This window comes from Sitophilus oryzae, unplaced genomic scaffold (assembly GCF_002938485.1).
Source record: "Sitophilus oryzae breed Bouriz unplaced genomic scaffold, Soryzae_2.0 scaffold_918_pilon_pilon, whole genome shotgun sequence".
Lineage (NCBI taxonomy): Eukaryota > Metazoa > Arthropoda > Insecta > Coleoptera > Curculionidae > Sitophilus > Sitophilus oryzae.
Window position 1 is genome coordinate 34,447 of NW_022147548.1, and position 19,469 is coordinate 53,915.

Here is a 19,469-nt window from a genome sequence, read left to right on the forward strand (position 1 = left end):
GTATCTCTTTTGAATTAAAAAGTTCATTTACCTAACTTCTACTTAAGGAACAAAAATGTTGTTATTTTTGTGATAGTTTTGGAATACTCAGTGGAATAAGTTAAAAAAACAAGGAATTTGAGAATCATTTTTATCATCTAGGTGCATCTTTTCTCGAAATTTGTGTTTTAGTTCATCTCAATAGCTTTATTTTTTAAAGATATTCGCTTTTAAAAAGACACTAACATTTTTTCGTATACATTAAGACGATGTTTTGTTTTTGGTCCGTGTCAACAGACCTAGGAAGTATAGTAGTTAGGATTGATTTAATGTCACTGTTATTGAAAAATCAGCCTGTTGGGCAGTCAATCTAGCTCCGAAATACAGTGCAGTTACTTTCTCGAGACAAATTCATATGCTAGACGTCCAGAAACCTCCGTATGGGGATCTCGAATAGACGACTGACTTATTGTAAGTTTATCGCTAGGAAATCGCCGTTTGTCGGCTTTTCAAATTTATGTTGAATTGCGCCTGAGGAACGTACATGTAAGTGAACGGACTGTAAAGAAGAAGATTAAACGAAGCAAACCTTATGTCAAGGAGGCCTGCTTCGAGACTACAACTTACAACTTACTAATTCGTTGACTAGACCAAAACAAAGGCATGATTTTAAATGTAAAATTACGAGAAAAGTATCTTCTTCAAAAGCGAACATCTCCAACAAAAATATATCCTTTGAGATAAACTAAAAATCAAACTATTGAAAATGGATGTATCTAGATGTTAAAACTATTTTTAAATTCCTTGCACACTCAATATATTCCACAGGGTGTTTCAAATTTTCACCAAAATATCTACATTTTACAATAGGAAATGTACGTTTACTGAAGGGATACAGGGCGACCAAGAAATTACTATTCTGTGGTACGCCGACGACGCCGTATTGATAGCCGAAAATGAGGACGATCTGCAGCGTTTATTACATCGATTTAACTGCGTTGCCAAATCACTTAATATGAGAATTTCGACACAGAAAACTAAATGCATGATGACATCAAAAGTACCACTAAGATGCAAACTGGAAGTCAAGGACAATGTTATCCAGCAAGAAATGAAGTTCAAGTATCTAGGCATAGAAATCTCAGGATATGGTGATGTAGAGGCGGAGGTGCGAGAACGGACAACGAAGGCAACCACAATAGCAGGATGCCTGAATGACACAATATGGTGAAATAAAAACATTGAGGTGGAAACTAAAGCGAGAATTTACAAGGCAACAACGGTACGACCAATAATGACATACACTGCAGAAACTCGACCTGATACAGCGAAAACTAAACAACTATTGAGACTACAACCGAAATGAGAGTACTACCCAGAACAGCTGGAAAGACGCTTTTGGACAGGGAGAGAAATGAAAGCATAAGAAGAGCATGCAAGGTGAAAAATGTAAATGAGTGGGTACTCAGCAGAAAGGAAGAATGGAACGAGCATATCAGCTGAATAGACAACAGAAGGATAGTGAGCGTTGCACTAGGTCGCAGAAGCTTAGGCCGTTAACGAAAACGATGGAGCGACAACTTGTCAGTTTGACCGGTAGAGACGACGAAACCAAACAGGCGATTCGCCTAGTATGAAGAAGGAAGTAGAAGATCTACATTTTGTTTTCCCTCGTATAATTGACTGATAGGATCTTTCATTTTTAATTTAGAGAGAAGTATGTAGATTTTTACTAATAGTTGTTAAGATTCGCTAATATGATTAAAAATGTAGGGGATATTTAATTATAGAATTTACTTCAATTTATATTAACGTTCATTTTATTTTTTATTGACGATTTTTATTTTACAAATATTTTATTGTAGCTTGCGACTGACTGTACAACTCTCTCCATAACTCCAGCCTCTTATTCTCGGGATTTACCGACAAACTTAGCTCTGATCCAATATTCAAAACATTCAATTGGCGCGCCTTTGTCGGTTTCCATGTAATACCGAATTCGGTTTCGTCAGGAGTGGGGTCGCCATACTTGGCAAAGTTGGTCCATAATTTCAGAACATTCCTCAAACTGATGTCTTCAGTGCTGTCTGCTTCGATAGGTGGAGTTACAAATGTTTTGAACAGATAGCCAATGTCATCAGCATGGGCACATCCTGTAAGGTTAAAATGGAATATGTGTTAAGAAAAAATTAGAGAAAATAAAATATATGTTGGAGAGGCAAATGCCATCTCAGCCAAGTTCTGCCATTTATAGAAATATGTGGGACGGATTTTATTTTTATTTTATAGACTTTGACTTCATACCAATTCAAGTATTCCATTATAATCTATTTTAGACAAAATATCTTCAGATAAAAGTTGTAGATAATAAAAAAGCTAAAGCCTGTCATTTTTGACATATGTGAATATCGGGCTTTAGAAAAAAACTCAACAACGTCTCGTTAAGGATGTGATTATCTTCAACTTTTATTTAAAATTTTTTATCTAAAATAGATTATAATGGAATTAGGGAGCTATATAATATCTAGTAAGTAATAAACTTTGTCAAAAATCCGAAAGGCGCATATATTTGACCTCACAAAACTGCAATTCTTTCCCAATTTGACTGATTCTGTAGCACCAGTAGTTTCCAAGATACTGATAGAGAACATCGTAGAAAACTCACTCTGTATATATATTTATAGAGATAAACAAATTTAACGGGACATTCTTAATCTAACCACCAATATTACCTGGAATATCATTAATGCCTAGCATAGTCTTAAACATATTTAGCTTAGTATCCAAAGACATCTTGTATAAGTAAATTGGTAACATAGATGTTTGAGAGTGACCCTTTACAGCTCCTATAATTCCAACTACAAACCAGGCGTCTCCTAAAATCTGCAAGTAATAAAGACATAAGTTAGAACGTAGGATTTTTTTTGGAATTTGGAACTATAGTATAATGTTTGATTTCAATTTTAAAATTTAATATCATTTGTATATATAATAAAAAAAAATTATACTTGTTTTCTTTGAGACACACGGGACATTCAAGAAATGATCACCATCAGATAAACCTTAACTATATAAAACGTATACTCAAGATGTACAATGTTTCCCCGGATTATCTTTACAAGAGGACAAACTTTTTTATTTTTAACATTTTGAGAAAAATGCATCCTTTATAAAAAAATTGCTTGTTCTAAAATAGTTAATCCTGTTTATACTTTTCAAAATTTCCGGACCGTTGCGTTGTAGAGAAAATTTAATTGGTAATATAATTTTGTTTTTATTCATTTACAGATTGGTATTGATATAATTTTAGTTAACGTTATATTTTTAGCTATGTTAAAAATTTAAAGAAGTCAAAATTTATTTATTTCAATGCTAGGGAAAGGGCGATAATAGTTATCGGAAAATGTGATACCTTAATAACAGCAAAAAATATGATGCTAATCAAAATTGATAATAACCATCTATCAAAGACTTTTTGTTTGCATTAAAATGTATAAATAAAAATAAAAATAAAAATACAAAATTTTCAACATTTTTTTACGAAAAGAAAAACTCTGTCTGGTGTCGAAATATACCACCCCTAAAAATTACACCTATATAAGACTCATCCTGTATAATGATTATATAAGACTCATCCTGTATAATATATATTATAATATTTCAATAAATTATAAGTATTTTTCTGCCACATTTTTTTTGAAAAGAAACTTTTATATCAAAATCGAGATCAAGATATACAATGTAAAATCTTTTATATACTTACGTGTTATAGTAAGTAAACACTAGTAAACAGTATACTGTGTGTGTATCGTCGTTGGAAACAGGAAATCCCATTCAAATTTTAAACTGTCGATATATTGGTCCCTTATTAATTTTACAGCTCAGTCGGAAATAGGTTTTTAAAGGTCTACCATGCTGAACACACATGCCAAATTTAAACAATTTTGAACCTGCTGACTTTAAGTACCATAAGAATTACTGCATATATTTTTAAATTAAGTGAAGAGGCAACATTCCTTAAGTTGCCAACCTATGATTTTATCATTGTCAAATGTAATTTGTTGTGCTGTCTACACTACTATGTTAAAGTACTTCAAAGCTCATGACAAGGCAAATTCAAAAAAAAATATACTTACAGGGTGTCCCATTTAAACAAAAAACATAAGTTTAGGTTATATTTCCAGAATGATAGCTCCAAACGAAAAACTAGTTAGGCCAATGGATGTCAAAATGTCTACTGGGCTCAGTTTTCACCTTTTAGATAAGTTATAAGATAAGCAAGATATGAAGGGGGTCGAAAAATGCAACATTTTCAATTTCGCCCTGTATTTTAGGAACTAAGAGGGCTAAGACAGATCTGTATGTTGCATCTTCAGATCATAAAAAAGTACCACAGTGATGTGAAAACCGCATCTTTGTATACCTACACATAAGCGAGATACCCCGTAAAACACACGAAAATGGAAAACCCTGTACTTTTGTAATTTAAAATTGGTTCAAATGAGGCAAAAGCCTCGGCAAAAACCTAATGTTTAGTAAATACTAATGTATTTATATATTTTGACAATGATAAAATTATAGGTTGACAACTTCAGGTACGTTGGCATTTGCCTGGTTTTGTATTGTTACCTGTTCAGATTTAATTTAAAAATAGATGCAGTTTTTCTTAAATTACATACTTGACATTGGTTTGTCCAAAATTATTCTAATTTGGCATGTGTATACACACACGCAGACCTTTAAAAACCCTATTTACGAATTCGCTGTAAAATTAACAGAGAAACCAATATGGACAATTCAAAATTTGCATGGGATTTTCTATGTTTCCAATGACGATGCACCACCCGTTATAGAGGAAATAAGCTTTACGTTTCTTAGCTACAATATTTATATATTAATTCAAACCATTTCTTACTGAGATCACAGCCTCTTCTTCGGTGGTTCCAGAAAAGTACAAATTTTTCAACTTATCCACGTAATTCCGACGTAGAATTACATTGTTTTTAAAATTCACATTGTGTGGTATAAAATGTTCCGGTTTTTCAGCCTTAAATGATCCCTTGGCAACTTTATTCAATTGAGATACGAGACCTAAAAATAGTTTAATGTGTCCAATTAACAAAATTAAGTAAATCAACAGTTTTATCATTAAAGAAACCCGAATATGTATACCGGGTGCGTCTCAAAAGTGGCTCACCTTTATAACTTAACCTAATGGTACGTATACATTGGTGCGCTGCGCCGCGAAAGCGCAGCGCGCGCGCCGTGCGTTGCCTGCGCGTTACTTTTATTGTTTTAACGAACATCCCAAGATTCATAGAAATCCCGCAAACATTCGTCTAGTCGTTAATCATGTATCTATCGTCCGAGAAGAACTACGCAATTTTAATCATGAGTAGTGCGACTCTTTAAACACTGCATTAATAAACAATATTCAAAGAAAAATACAAAAAAGAGAATATATTCAAAGAAAATACACATAGTCACTGATAAATGCGCGCGGTGTCTTCACCGGCCGTCCCAATTGAACAACGAACAAACAAAGCGGAGCGTCGAAAAACCGACTGGAGATGGTTCGCCGCTAGCTGTTTGCTCGCGGAGCGCGCGCTACTTGAAAACACGTACAAGTACAGGCGAATCGGTGCTCGCGTGCCGCGCGTTCGCGGCCCAGCGCGCCAATGTATACGTACCATAATACGTCAATCAATCCTAATTTATGTCATATACTAACATACCAAATCTCGTTTTTTATTTAAAAAAAATAAATAAAAAATGTTATTGGGGTGAGCCACTTTTGAGACACACCCGGTATAGTACACATATTTGATACCAATTAAACTTTTAGTTACTAAATCGAGGGGCAATTTTTAAATTCATTGTTGCCAACCAAGGCAACATATTCGTCGCAGGGCTGACTAACTGGAATTTAAATCTCCCGCTGGGGATTCAGGTGGCAGCTCTGCTGTAAAAAATGTCAAGTTGCCACATTTATTTATTTATTTCCTGACATTGTCATTCGTTTTGACACTTTAGTTTTTTATTATGAGTTTTTAGTTTAAATAAATAGAGTTCTGATACTTTAAGCTTAAAAATGTTTACTAGCAGACCTTGCAGTCGAACATTGTTCTTTTTAGAACCTCTTTTTGCGAAGTGTACAATACAACCCATACCGCACGTCCAAATGAAATTACGTTTCTACAAGGGAGACACATGAGAAACAAAATATGTTAAAGTGAACCTAAATGTTCATCTAGTTCTAACATATACATATGAGATACACGCAGGTTTATATTGATATAATTGTGTGATACAGTGTTTACTAGTTGTATACCGTATGCACTCAAGATTCTAAAGAGTTTTTTGTAACGTAACAAATAATTATTAAAATGCTGAAATCTGAAGTCGGTATATGAGACATACAATGTGTAAGTCATATGTGTGTGTGATACTTCGTATCATAGTTGTGCCTATAGTACACACCTTGTAAAAATGTGACGTATACACATAATATAAATATCTATATAGACACTGTCTAATAGTGTACTGTTGTGTTTACATTCTAGCATGAAATGAAGGAGTGCGCACGCGCGGATGGCCTCAGCGTAGATACACCGACCAAGTGTATCTTATGTGTCCTCTCTCCTTTCTCCTTTCTATGAGTGTTATGTGTTAGCAGCCATTATTGTTTTATCATTCGGAAGCTCTATATAAATGTTCTGTTTGTGTGTAGTTTAAAAGAAATTTTAAGGTAAGCACAAGTTTTTAATAACCTTGTTACACCTTCCTAAGAGTATTATTAATATTACAGCAGCGACTCTTCCCTTACTCGATACCTCGCTCAATACCTAATTTACCAAATTTTGACTCCAATGAATGAAAACTCCAAATATTCTCGTATAATGATAAAGAGGTGAGCTCTGCAATATATTTTTTTTTAATTTGAACATAATAAAAATCTAAATGGACCAGAGAAAGAAAGATTTAAACACTTCAAAGAACTTCTTACACTGATATTCGGTAAGTTATTGATGGATCAATATACAGGTATGTTTAATATTCAATAATCAGTTTCATATAAAATTTAAGGGTGATATTGTTAATCTGGAAATAAAATACAACAAAGTCCAACAGAGTGCTCGATGATTGGGTATGCTAACAAAACAACTGTTTGGAGGGAAAAGAGGAGAAAAAGATGACTAAACTATAAAAAATGAGGTCCACCATATCGTGGCGATATACCAGTGTATATTTTAGTATGTTGTTATGCTAGGTACTTATATTTTTAATACATTTTGATACAAATTCTATTCTTTTACAGTGTTTTCTTACTTCTGGTTTCTGCAGTGTAAATAATTATTATTATTGTGTTATTTGCTCAATTGCGCTCTATGATATAAAGAAATATAAGAATTTTATTTTTTAATCACTGAATCCATTTTATGGAGGAAAAATGGTACATTTAATACAAAACAAAAATGGAACAATTTTAAGGCTACTTCTCATGAACTTACGATCGAGATACTTTTGGAAAATACAAAGTTTTAAAGATATAATTGGTATCATTGAATAAATATTTCTTAAAAAGAACGAAAAATTAGGCATCAAAACTTGTATTATTTCCTAAATTCGTTGATAAGAAGTAGTTTTATCTAGCACAAGATGTATATACGAAGCAAAATATATACGTATACACGCGGTAGTCACAACTGCAATGTGTAAACAGAGTTTAAACGTAATACACAAGTACTGTGTATCCTACGGCACACTGTGTATCCCTTATTTTCTGTATACGTAAATGCTATACTGGCTACATTGTGAGGCGGACGTTTAACCTTTGCGCATACGTGTTGAACTAAAATGTGTAAACGTAGCATATTTACATCGGGGGAATTGTGTCACCCTGTGTCTACATCTAATAATGTAAACACATCGTAAATGTGATTTGATGTGCTGTATGGGAAGATATCTTAATAGCCGTACAAAAACTTATCACAACTCTATTAGAATATTTTGAACGGGAAAGCGGTAGAAAAGTTAAGGAGGTGAGTTTTGTTGATGTAAATAATAACTGTTTATATATTTATAATTAATTTATTTGTTTCCTAAAATATTTTGATTAAAAGAAAATATGTAAAAGTGGGCAACGATGTGCCGGCGAAGCTTAATCACGTTACTAAAAGTTTATTTGATATGAACATATACAGGGTGTCCCACTTAAGATGTCGTAAATGATAATAAACCAGTTGTTTATATCCAGTGGCGTCGTAAGTACTTAAAAAAATAATAATAAAAATAAAAATGTCTTATATTAATGACACACCCTGTATCAATATTTATCAAAATTAGAACTTAAGTATCTTAGATAAGGAGGATTCAATATAATTTATCAGATTTGAAATAAATTCTGTCCTAAGGGTAGTTTACTCTTGACTCGAAAAATATCAAACCCCATTAAAACGTACGTCTATGAGGTATCGCATTTCTTACCCTGGGCAAAATGTACGTCTTATAGCCATACAGCCTCCTGCCAAAAATGAAAAAGATCTCTCAACAAACAACCAATATATTGGCTTGTATCCATCTTAAGTAGGACACCCTGTATGTGTATTTAGATAAAAAAATTTATTGGGTATTTTAAAAAGGTTTAATTATTGTTTTTCGTTTCTAGGTAAGTGTTCAGCTCTAGTGTTTATTAGTTTGGGAGAGTGTTGGTAAGTAAGTACCTCTGTAAATACCGAGGGGTGTCTCATTTGGGTAAAAAATGTACATGTACTGCCCAAATATCATCTTAATGCCAAGCGACTGCCAATGACTGCGAAGAAGACTGCCTATGACTGCCTTGTAATTATTATATGGCAGTAATTCCAGTAGTGAGACACCCCTCGGTAAATACTCATCTACGGACAATATAAATTCGAAATTCATTTATTATTACTATATAATTATAAAAAACATATCTAAATAAGCAGTGCCACTGTTATTTTTTATAAAATACAATTAATTGAAACAAATGTTTGAAGAATAAAGAACTAGAGTTAAGAATAAAGAGTTAAAATGGCATAGATAACTAAACCTTTCTCTAATATACATACATACCTTCTCTACTATTATATCCGAAAATAATAGGGACCTTGTTGTAATCCCCTGAGGTAATAATATCTATAGGTCTTCTTGACATAAAGGCACCTCTGTTTGAGCTATCCTCGATTGCCAAACCGAATGGCCATATTGAACCTGGCTCTGCCTTCTGTAATTATTTACCTGTTTCAGTTACATTGCTGATGATTAAATACTACTATTAATATGTCTCTCAAGCAATAAAATCAATATACAGGGTGGTCCGAACTGTATTCAGGAAACTTCGGTAGCATATTCTGCAGATAAAAATAAGTAAAAAAGTTCGTATAAATGTATGTCCTAAAATGCTTAGTTACTGGGTGTAGAAGTTTTATTATTATTTGGATTTTTTTGAAATAATTTTTGAACTAATGTCGACACTTGCATGAAAATTGATATCTGGGTTTTTTTAACATCAGAAATCTTATTTCGATGTCAATGTGACTCCTACTTGTAGGGGGTGGTGCCTACATGTTTTTTTTACTATTTTGAAGAGTAATAACTTTTCATCCGTCCCTGTATTACACTACTGAGTGGAAAAAATATACATTTACGTCTTATTTTACGTAAAAAATGTCTCTTGGTAAGAATCGCTGCGACCAACCGTTCACAAGATATTTGGATTCTTAATACTCAATACATGGCCATCAATTACAAAAATTAAAAATGTTCACCAGGTAGATATTTGAGTAAATTGATAATTTTCGAAACGTTCTGGTGCCAAAGGTTCAAGAAAATCTGTTTTAATACCCCACTGTCAATTTTCTCGAAATTTCGTAATGTTTGAAAAATCGTATTTCCGTTAAAACGAGTTAATGCTGAAGGTTCTGCCGAAATCATGTTATCATAAAGTTTCCTAAAATTTTTGTCCCTAAAACGACTTAAAAAAATTTCCGAACATCTTTATAATAGTTATTTGTTATAATTTTTACCATGATATCTCTTACGTAAAATTACGTGTCGCTTTTTTAAAGTTTCGAGTAAATCGTCAAAACACGTCTAAAAATTATTGATGGTGTATGTGACATGATACCTCTATCACCTAGGATATTCTTTATGGTATTTATATTTGATATTTAAAGTCCATTGGAGGATAGATCTGTCAAAGGGATGTTGAAATACTGAATACAACTGATTTTTAAAAAAATACGACATAACACCTTTATCGACTCATGTCTTCAATTATTTTTTTTTATTAATGATATGTATTGATTATTAAGAATCCCAATATCTCGAGAAGCAATTTTTACCAAGAGATATTTTTTAAGCAGAAACAGGTACAAATGTATATTTTTTCACTCAGTAGTGTAAGACAAGGACGGACGAAAAGTTATTACTCCCCAAAACAACTAAAAAATATGCAGGTGGCGCCCCCTACTGGTAGAAGTTATATTAATCAAATTTCTCATGTTAAAAAAACCCAGAACTAATTTTCATCCAAATACCGAATTTAGTTCAACAATTATTAGGAAAAAATCGAAATAAAAATGAAACTTCTTCACCCTGTATCCCCCGAAACGAAGCATTTTAGACATAATACATTTATACGAATTTTTAATTATTTTATCAGCAGAATATGCTGCCGAAGTTTAGAGAATACAGTTCGGACCATCCTGTATAATATCTTTTTTGTTACTAAATTATAGAAAATAATATCAAGCTAAAAGTTCCAGTGAACCGAAAAGTTCTATATCTAGACCTTTTTATTTTTTCCTCAAATAATTTTTATAGAATATGCTTGCAATAACAGTGTACATTTTTTACACACTGTATATAAAGGATCTTCTATGTGAAGTAAATTATATAATCTTAAAATTGTTAAGCTTCATTCAGAACCTCGAAATTACTGGAATAAATTAGTGTTCAGTGTTAGTTAGTGTTTAGTTTCAATTAGCGAAGAAGTGTGTGTTCCCTTAATTTGAATATAAGCATTCAGAACATAGACTTAAAATAAAATATAGACTACACTATTTACATCTCAACGCGGTCAAACAATCTTTTTTGTACACATGTTTACTTCTGGGTACAGTCGACCGAGCCATCCATCGTCACATCCAGCCTATGTTGTCACGTCTTTAATATTATCAATATTTTTTTTTCTTGTTATACACATATATTGAGATATTAATACTACAGTTTAATAAAGTAGATTTTAATATTCCATAGATGTATTAAAAATAGTCCTTATACAACTAAATTATAAGTCGGATACTGTTTAAAAAGGATAACTTCTTTACAATATGACAACACCGATTAGAGGCGAGGGAGCCTATTCATTCATTTATTACCTTGTAGTACGCGTCGCACGTGTGCGGTAAAGCTTTGTTGCCGCTATGTCCCCGGCTGTATTAACGCATTTTCTTAGCTTGTAGTCCTTAAGTGTTTATTTTATTGACTTTTTCTGTTCAAGAACTATAAAATATGGTTCGCCAGTGCCAAATTTGCAAGAAATTTGACTTAAATAATTCATTTAAGTCTTGAAACGGCTTTCGACGGGTAGGCAACTCTCAATTTACCCATTGGGAGTCAGTGGCGTTGTTGTAGAAAGGCGATTATTTAGATAATATTTTAGTAAAATGTAAAATCTGAATTTTTTCTCTTACATTACATTATTTACTTACTTACATTGTAACAAAATCATAATTAAAACCCTGTTAATAATTAATCATGTTTTTATTAAAAATATATTCCGGTTTATTCTAAAATTATCTTCAGAATCTAAAATAACATACAAGAATTTTAAAATTATATTACGTTATGAAACAATATTTTTAATATACCAAGTCAGTCTCAAAGTGGCTCACTCTCTATAACTTTTTATTTTTTTCAGATAAAAACAGATTTGTATGTTAGTAGGTATATGACATAAATTTAGACTTATTGACATATTCAATTGTTTTTGGTCTCTTCCTGTTTCACCGAAATGATTACATCTTTTGTTTTTTAAAGGCACCCTCGGTATTTTGCTACTTTATTCGATAAAAAATGACACTCTGAATAGAATGACATATCATATGTCAACTTTTGACATTGTCGCTTAAAAACAAATCGTATTTTAAATTTCAATCCAGGGTGCCACTAAGTTTTAATCAAAGAGCCTTGGAAAAATAGTTTTGATCGTCTAATAGGTTTCGTGTCGTGTCTAAGCCGGTTAAAAGATGTACAAATCGTATTTTTAATCATACATATGTCAATTTTTTCAAATGGAACAAGGGTGACTCATTAGGATATTTGGAAAAAGCAATTTTTTATGAATATATTGATACCACACACACTTGGTATTTCGAGTCAAATTGTCGTTATGAACCGCGTGTTACAATTACAATTAAACCATATGCGAAAATGTCAAAAGTTGACATATGATATGTCATTCTATTCAGAGTGTCATTTTCTATCGAATAAAGTAGAAATATACTGCGGGTGCAGATTAAAAATTAAAAGTTATAGTTATTTCCGGTAAAACAGGAAGTGACCAAAAACATTGAAACGTCAATCAATCCTAATTTATGTCATATACGAACATACTAAATCTTGTTTTTTTATTTGAAAATATAAAAAAATTATGGGGATAAGCCACTTTTGGGACGCACCCGGTATAATAAAGACAGTACCGAGTTAAATAAATGTAGTTTTTATTTTATCCTCTTCCTATCACCTTCCTTGCTTTAATGGAACAGATTTATGTTTTCTCTAATTTACATAATAAGACATCACTTAACCAGAAAAAAATTACACCAATCATATTTTTTTTTTTCTCTCCTGTCGCTGATTCTATTATATCTGTGGAATAGATCCTGTTTTGATTAATATTAGGGTTGTAATGTTTGACTAAAATTAATAATTATTATTATTAATTTCAAAAATTACGTATTTCGATTATAAAATTTCTTCTATAACGTGTATTTTATTATTTTTATCCTTTTTGGACTCTAAAACGTTTTTTTCTAAATTTTTATTTAAAAACCTGGTCCTAAATCTTAATAAAATATAAAAAGTTTAAATACGATATATTTTTAATTTAATTATAGCTTCATTAAAATAAAAAATAACCCGGCTATGATACGGGAGAGTTCAGGTGTACTTGAGAAACGAAAGACAGTGTTGTGTTTCTCGGCAGAGTCAAGTCAGGGAACGACCGTTACGACAGAGACAACCTATCTATCGCTCGTGTCGAACTCGTTATAACCTAAAACAATAACACAACAATAACAAGACATTGTCTGACCCCATGTTCCAGCTATTTATGAATGAGATGCTCAGTCTATATTTTATTTTAAGTCTATGATTCAGAACGTTAAAATTAGTGGCAGGAACTTTCAATTAGTGGAAAAAGATATCAGACTTTTTACTTTTCCACTAATTATAGTTTAAAATTTGCGAGAAATATCATTTTGGCTTTTGATTATGTTCCGTCAAGAGAAGTTGTGGTTAGAAATCAAAAGTTTATTGTTTTATAAGCCAAATATTGAAAATTATTCCACTAATTGCGAGGTTCTGAATGAAGCTTAAAAGAAGTAAACTTTTTTATTCTATATACCATACAATTAAAAAAGCCTGCATCAGAGTTGAGTTGGAAATGAGGATCGCTCTCATTTTATATATAAATTTATATGAAAAATGTCATTGATAATAATTTCAAAGCCAACTAGATGCCGTTTTCTATTTCGATCGTATGATAGACATTGTGCTTGTCAGAAGATATTCACATACCCCTTATTCCTTGTACCGTATGATCGAAAAAAAACGGCGTCCAGTTGGCTGGGAAATGACGATCAATGACATTTCCCATATAAATTTACATATAAAATGACAGCGATCTTCATTTCATAGCCATCGTTGACGCCGTTTTTTCTCGATCATACGGTATTAAACATATTAATCTAATAAATAGGTAAATAAATATACGTTACTGCTATTGTTGTAGTTTGTAAAGCAAACAGTTCTTCTACAGAAATGCCTCGAAGGTACTCCACAGCTTCTTTTTCTGTGTCTACGCTCTTATTAGCTAACCTAGCAATGGTTACAGCGTTGTGATTGCATTCTTCAGACCAAGGGTTTAGAGCAGATCCGCTCTGAAGTATTGCTTTGTGAAATAGATTGCTAGGATTAAATAAAAAATAAGTTTAATTAAATAATTTACTATTAAATATTTGATATGAAAGAAGAAACGTATTTTCTTTTAAATTTTCATGTATCAGGATACAGAGTTTTATAAATGAAGGTATACAGCGTGGTCAAAATTGGATTCCGGAAACTTCAGTAGCATATTCTGCAGATAAAAATAAGTAAAAAAGTTCTTAAAAATGTATGTCCTAAAATGCTTAGTTTCGGAGATACAGGGTGTAGAAGTTTCATTTTTATTTCAATTTTTTCCAAATAATTTTTGAAGTAACATCAATATTTGGATGAAAATTGGTGTCTGGGAGTTTTTTTGATAGGAGAAATTCGATTTTGATGTCAATATGACTCCTACTTGTAGAGGGCGCCACCTACATATTTTTAACTGGTTTGAAGAGTAATAACTTTTCGTCCGTACCTGTATAAAACTACTAGGTAAAAAAAATATACATTAACGACGTTTTTAACGTAAAAAAAGTCTCTTGGTAAAAATCGCTACGAGTAATAGTTCTCAAGATATTTGAAATCGAAATTATCAATACCTGTCATCATTGACATAAATTATATAAACATGTTGACTAAATAGTTAATAGACGAAAATGATAATTTTGAAATGTTTTTGTGCCAAACCATCATCAATTATCATTTTTTCGAAGAAAATTTTATGATTAATTTAAAAAAATAATTTTTTTTCAAATTTATCTTTTTAGTCAAATATCTATCTACTCAACATGCTTAATTTTTGTCAATAATGACATGTATTGACTATTCCCATTCTAAATATCTCGAGAAGGATTGCTCGTAACGATTTTTACCAAGAGACATTTTTTACGTAAAAAAATACGAAAATGTATATTTTTTCACTCAGCAGTTCTATACAGGTACGGACAAAAAGTTATTATTCTTCAAAACAGTTAAAACACATGTAGGTGGCGCCCTCTACAAATAGGAGTCATATTAATCACCAAAATCAAATTTCTCATGTCAAAAAACAAACACCAATTTTCATCCAAATATTGACGTTACTTCAGAAATTATTTGGAAAACATTGAAATTAAAATGAAATTTCTACACCCTGTATCTCCGAAACTAAGCATTTTAGGACATACATTTATAAGAAGTTCTTTACTTCTTTTTATCTGCAGAATATGCTCCCGAAGTTTCCGGAATACAATTCGGACCACCCTGTATATAAAGGAAAGTTGTAATTTTTCAACTTTTCACAATAAAAAGAGTATTTTGATGTGTTTCTAAAGCCGTCAGTAGACTAAAGATATCTTTTAAGTATTTTAAAGTAGGGTATAGAAATGTATAGAAAATGAATATTAACAATTAAAAAAAAGGTACCTATTGTAATCGCAAAACACATTCCGATGCACGTCATCAATCATATCTACATTGACACTAAAGTCTATAAACGTGACTAAATGAAATTTTGGCAAAAATGTTTAAATTTGTTGCATAATTTAAGATAGCTCTTCATTTTACTTTATAGAACAAATGATTGTAACAGATATAAAATATCTGTTACAATCATTAGATTAAATCTGCAAAAATTAGTTTAAACCGAATTTTATTATCGCTATGTTGGTCACATTGCGCCGTTTTCAGCAAGGTTGTCGATTATTATTTTGACAATTATCCTAATGTCAGTCATTATTTTGTATAATATTGTGTTGTTGAATCATTGTGAGTAATTCTCGTTTTTGCCTATTTTCGTAGTCTTTTTTTTTAAATTGTGCTCTTAAGCATAAACAGTTCTTTTAATAACTAAATTTTGGAGTTTTTGTATTGCATTTCTTGCAACTGTGTGTTGAAAATATGCCGAAGCATTTAAACAGCCGACGCAAAGAGCTTGTAGCTTCCCTGATAAACTATGTTGAACGAGAATGTGACAATAAAGGTCCGAGAAGTCAGAGAAGTAAGTTTACAACCAATTTACAACCATTAAAACAACTAATAGTTTTTTTACCTGGAAAGTGGAGACAAAATGTGAAGGTGAACCGAAGCTGAACCAGCGCTTTCGCCAAACAGAGTGATATTGTTTGGGTCGCCATTAAATTGAATTATATTGTTCTTCACCCATCTCAGTGCAGCTACCTGGTCCTTAAAACCCATATTTCCACTTATGTGAAACTTTGGATCTTTTATACGCAGGAAACCTTCAATTCGAAAAAAATATAAAGTATTAGGTGGATGAAATTAATAATGATAATATGAATTTTAATGTAGTTCTTTGAACACTCTGTAGGTGACATCTCCAAATAAGAATTCTATCTAAAAACTCGATTTCACTAGCGCCATTTCACTATCAAATATCAATTTTCTAATCCAAATATTTTTAATTTTGTAATTTTCGGGTAATTTATAGGACCAGATAACTTGTAAGGACCTAGGTACCCAAAACTATTTTTATTATAATCAAAATAGTCGGCTGATGAACTGCCCGCTGTAGGATTCGAACCCACAACCTTTAGATTAGTAGACAAGAGCTGTACCTCTACACTACCGGGCACCTTGGTCGACTCAGTCTTACAGTACATCTGCTGGATCTGTGTCTATGAAAGGAATGCGGACAAAAAACATTTAAATAAACAGCAATATATTTTATACGTCGATTTGACGAGTGCGTCACCGCAAATCGCTCGGCCCACTCATTTTATTGGCTACTTGCAAATTTTTTGAATTTTTATTGATGGGACGCGTCGTCTATTTTTTTACGAAAAACATCGAGAGAATATCGTTTCCTCTCTCACGGATACCCCGTAGGTACAGAACAGACAGACGTACTGTAAATGAGTACTTGGACTTGGGATTCACAATCCTGAGGTAATATTAGGCGGTTGAAGCGGGAACGGGTACGGGTCTGTAAAACGAATAACTTTGAATTTGACAGTTCTCGCGGGCTTTTCTAGTGTTAATTTTATTAGGTTAGCAACTTGCGGCCATGCTGACGCAATGCCGTCTCTAATAGAACAGCCCCACGGCGAGATTTATGACGTCACGCTAGTTAGATACTACGGATTAATAAACATTATGTTGTAGAATACATGGAATACATAATTATTCCTCGTATTTTTGGTTTGTATTTTAAAAATGATATAGTTTACATGAAATATACATAATGTAAAGGTAATAAATACAATATATATATATATATATATATATATATATATACATATTTATAGTAATAAATAACTTTGGCAAATAAACTATGAACCATACAAATGCAGCAAATGTTTTACAATATGGCTGAAATCGTACTCCATAGTCAATGTAGATAGTTTTAGTGTTAAGAATAATAATTTTAAAATATATGTGGTAATCTTTTAACAAGTTTATATTAGTTTATTAATTGTAGTAAACATTATGTGGTGTGTGGTGTGAATATTTTATATGTAATTTTTTGGATTATATTCGACACTATTTTTTTCATATGACACAACACTGATAAAGGCTATAATGTTAGCCGAAACCAAATAAAAATAATGAAAAACTAAATGAAAACTTATCTATATTAATTACCTTATCAGCGTTTTTCCCGAACCTAAATCCCAAGAAAATCAAAAATTTTAGAATAATTGTACGTATAAAATGACAGCGATCTTTATTTCATAGTCATCGCTGACGCATTTTTTTCTATGGTAGTATATTATTTGCAAATATAATTTTTTGAACATTAATAACAATACATCACAATTAGTAGATATTAAGTTTTTTGTTAAATTAGATCGATTTTCAAACCCCAAATTGCATTTGTTAGGTTCGTAGTTTATTTGCCAAAGTATTTATTACTATAAATTGGTATATATATTGTATTTATTAACTGTATATTATGTATATTTCATGAAAGCTATATCATTTTTAAAATTCAAACCAAATATACGAGGAATAATTATGTTTTCCATGTATTCTACAACATATTTATTAATCCGTAGTATCTAACTAGTGTGATGTCATAAATCTCGCTCCGAGGCTGTTCTATTAGAGACGGCATTGGTATGATATTTAGAAATCTCAAAAGTTGATGACATTTTACTTTTGACAATTATAACATTTCGTGTTGATTTTTGCAAGAAGAGGAAGAACTGTCACTTGTTTTATTATTTTCCTTTTCTATTTCACGAAGAGTTACCTATCTGATTCGTTAAGGCACTCAATTTAAAGAATATCAGTAACTTTTTGGACAGAGGTATTTTATATTTGCCATGTTGGTAAAAAATAACTGTCAAAATTCAAAGTTATTTATTTTATAGACTATAGCATGGTAAGCTGTACTTTGCTACTCCCAAGGCGTTAAACGATATAAACTGGAGCTATTATTATTATTAACTTTGTAAGGAAACGTCACATCAATGTAATAATTCAAGATTTTGAAAAGATACCTAATAGAAACAAAATATGAAGCAGAAATAAATTATTACCAAATATTCCTAGTCGGTAGTTAATGGTTACAAGAACTACATCTTGAGTAAGCAAAAACTCTGGACCATAAAGTTGGGTTGAACTGGATCCACTAACAAAACCCCCACCATGAATCCATACCATTACCGGTTTCAAACTATCTGTTTCTTCTGGTAACTAAAAAATATGTAAAAAACACTTATTTCTTAATTCGAACAAATTTTTACATAAAAGCGATACCAATTAAACTTTTAGTTACGTAATCGAGGGCGCGATTTCTAAATTGATTGTTGCGAACCATGGACATATTCGGCGCCGGACTGACTAACTGGAATTTAATTTTCCCGATGGGGATTGGGGTAGTACTTCTGCTGTAAAAAATGTCAAGTTGCCACATTTATTTATTTATTTCCTGACATTGTTATTCATTTTGACACTTTAGTTTTGTATTAGGAATTTTTGGTTTAAATGTTATGCTGCGACACTTTAAGCTTGAAAATTTTTACTAGCGGACCTTGCAGTCGAACACTGTTCTTTTAGAACCTTGTTATTACTTCGTTCAGTTACGTATTGCTATTCAAATTCGTTGTGTTTATGACTTTATCGTAAATTGGTTCCCAATTTTGAAATAAAAGTTTAATATTTTCTTTGCTATATACTTTTAATGTTGAAAATTTACACATTGCACGTCACGGCTTATTATGTACAGGGTGAGTCAACTAAGTGCAAGTTCATTATCTCCATTTGTTTGGAGGGTTTACAAAAAATATTAAATATAAAAGTTATAGTGACGGTTAAGATACACATTTTAAAATTATTATAAAATTATACAGATTGCTTCAAGAAAGTGT

The 19,469-nt window shown here is 31.7% G+C and overlaps 1 protein-coding gene across 1 annotated transcript; it reads right to left on the reverse strand.

Annotated features, from left to right (window-relative positions):
- Positions 1 to 1,780: 1,780 nt before the first annotated feature.
- On the reverse strand, positions 1,781 to 18,791 carry LOC115890787 (esterase B1-like). Its single transcript, XM_030911123.1, has 7 exons — positions 18,639 to 18,791; positions 16,187 to 16,376; positions 14,007 to 14,196; positions 9,076 to 9,226; positions 4,895 to 5,070; positions 2,712 to 2,862; positions 1,781 to 2,132 (listed from the first exon to the last, which is right to left on the reverse strand). Exons 1-7 carry the CDS (start codon positions 18,760 to 18,762, stop codon positions 1,825 to 1,827), a joined length of 1,290 nt encoding a protein of 429 aa, XP_030766983.1. The 5' UTR covers positions 18,763 to 18,791; the 3' UTR covers positions 1,781 to 1,824.
- Between the last annotated feature and the right edge of the window lie 678 nt (positions 18,792 to 19,469).

What these genes read in the sequence shown, in the direction of transcription:
- LOC115890787 (XM_030911123.1), bottom strand. Translation starts at nt 18,762, where the DNA reads ATGGTATGGATTCATGGTGGGGGTTTTGTTAGTGGATCCAGTTCAACC. An exon ending in TACAAACTACAACAATAGCA is followed by an intron (nt 9,227 to 14,006) that starts GTAACGTATATT and finishes AAATAATTACAG; the next exon opens with AAGGCAGAGCCAGGTTCAAT. An exon ending in CGGATATAATAGTAGAGAAG is followed by an intron (nt 5,071 to 9,075) that starts GTATGTATGTAT and finishes AACTATTTTTAG; the next exon opens with GTCTCGTATCTCAATTGAAT.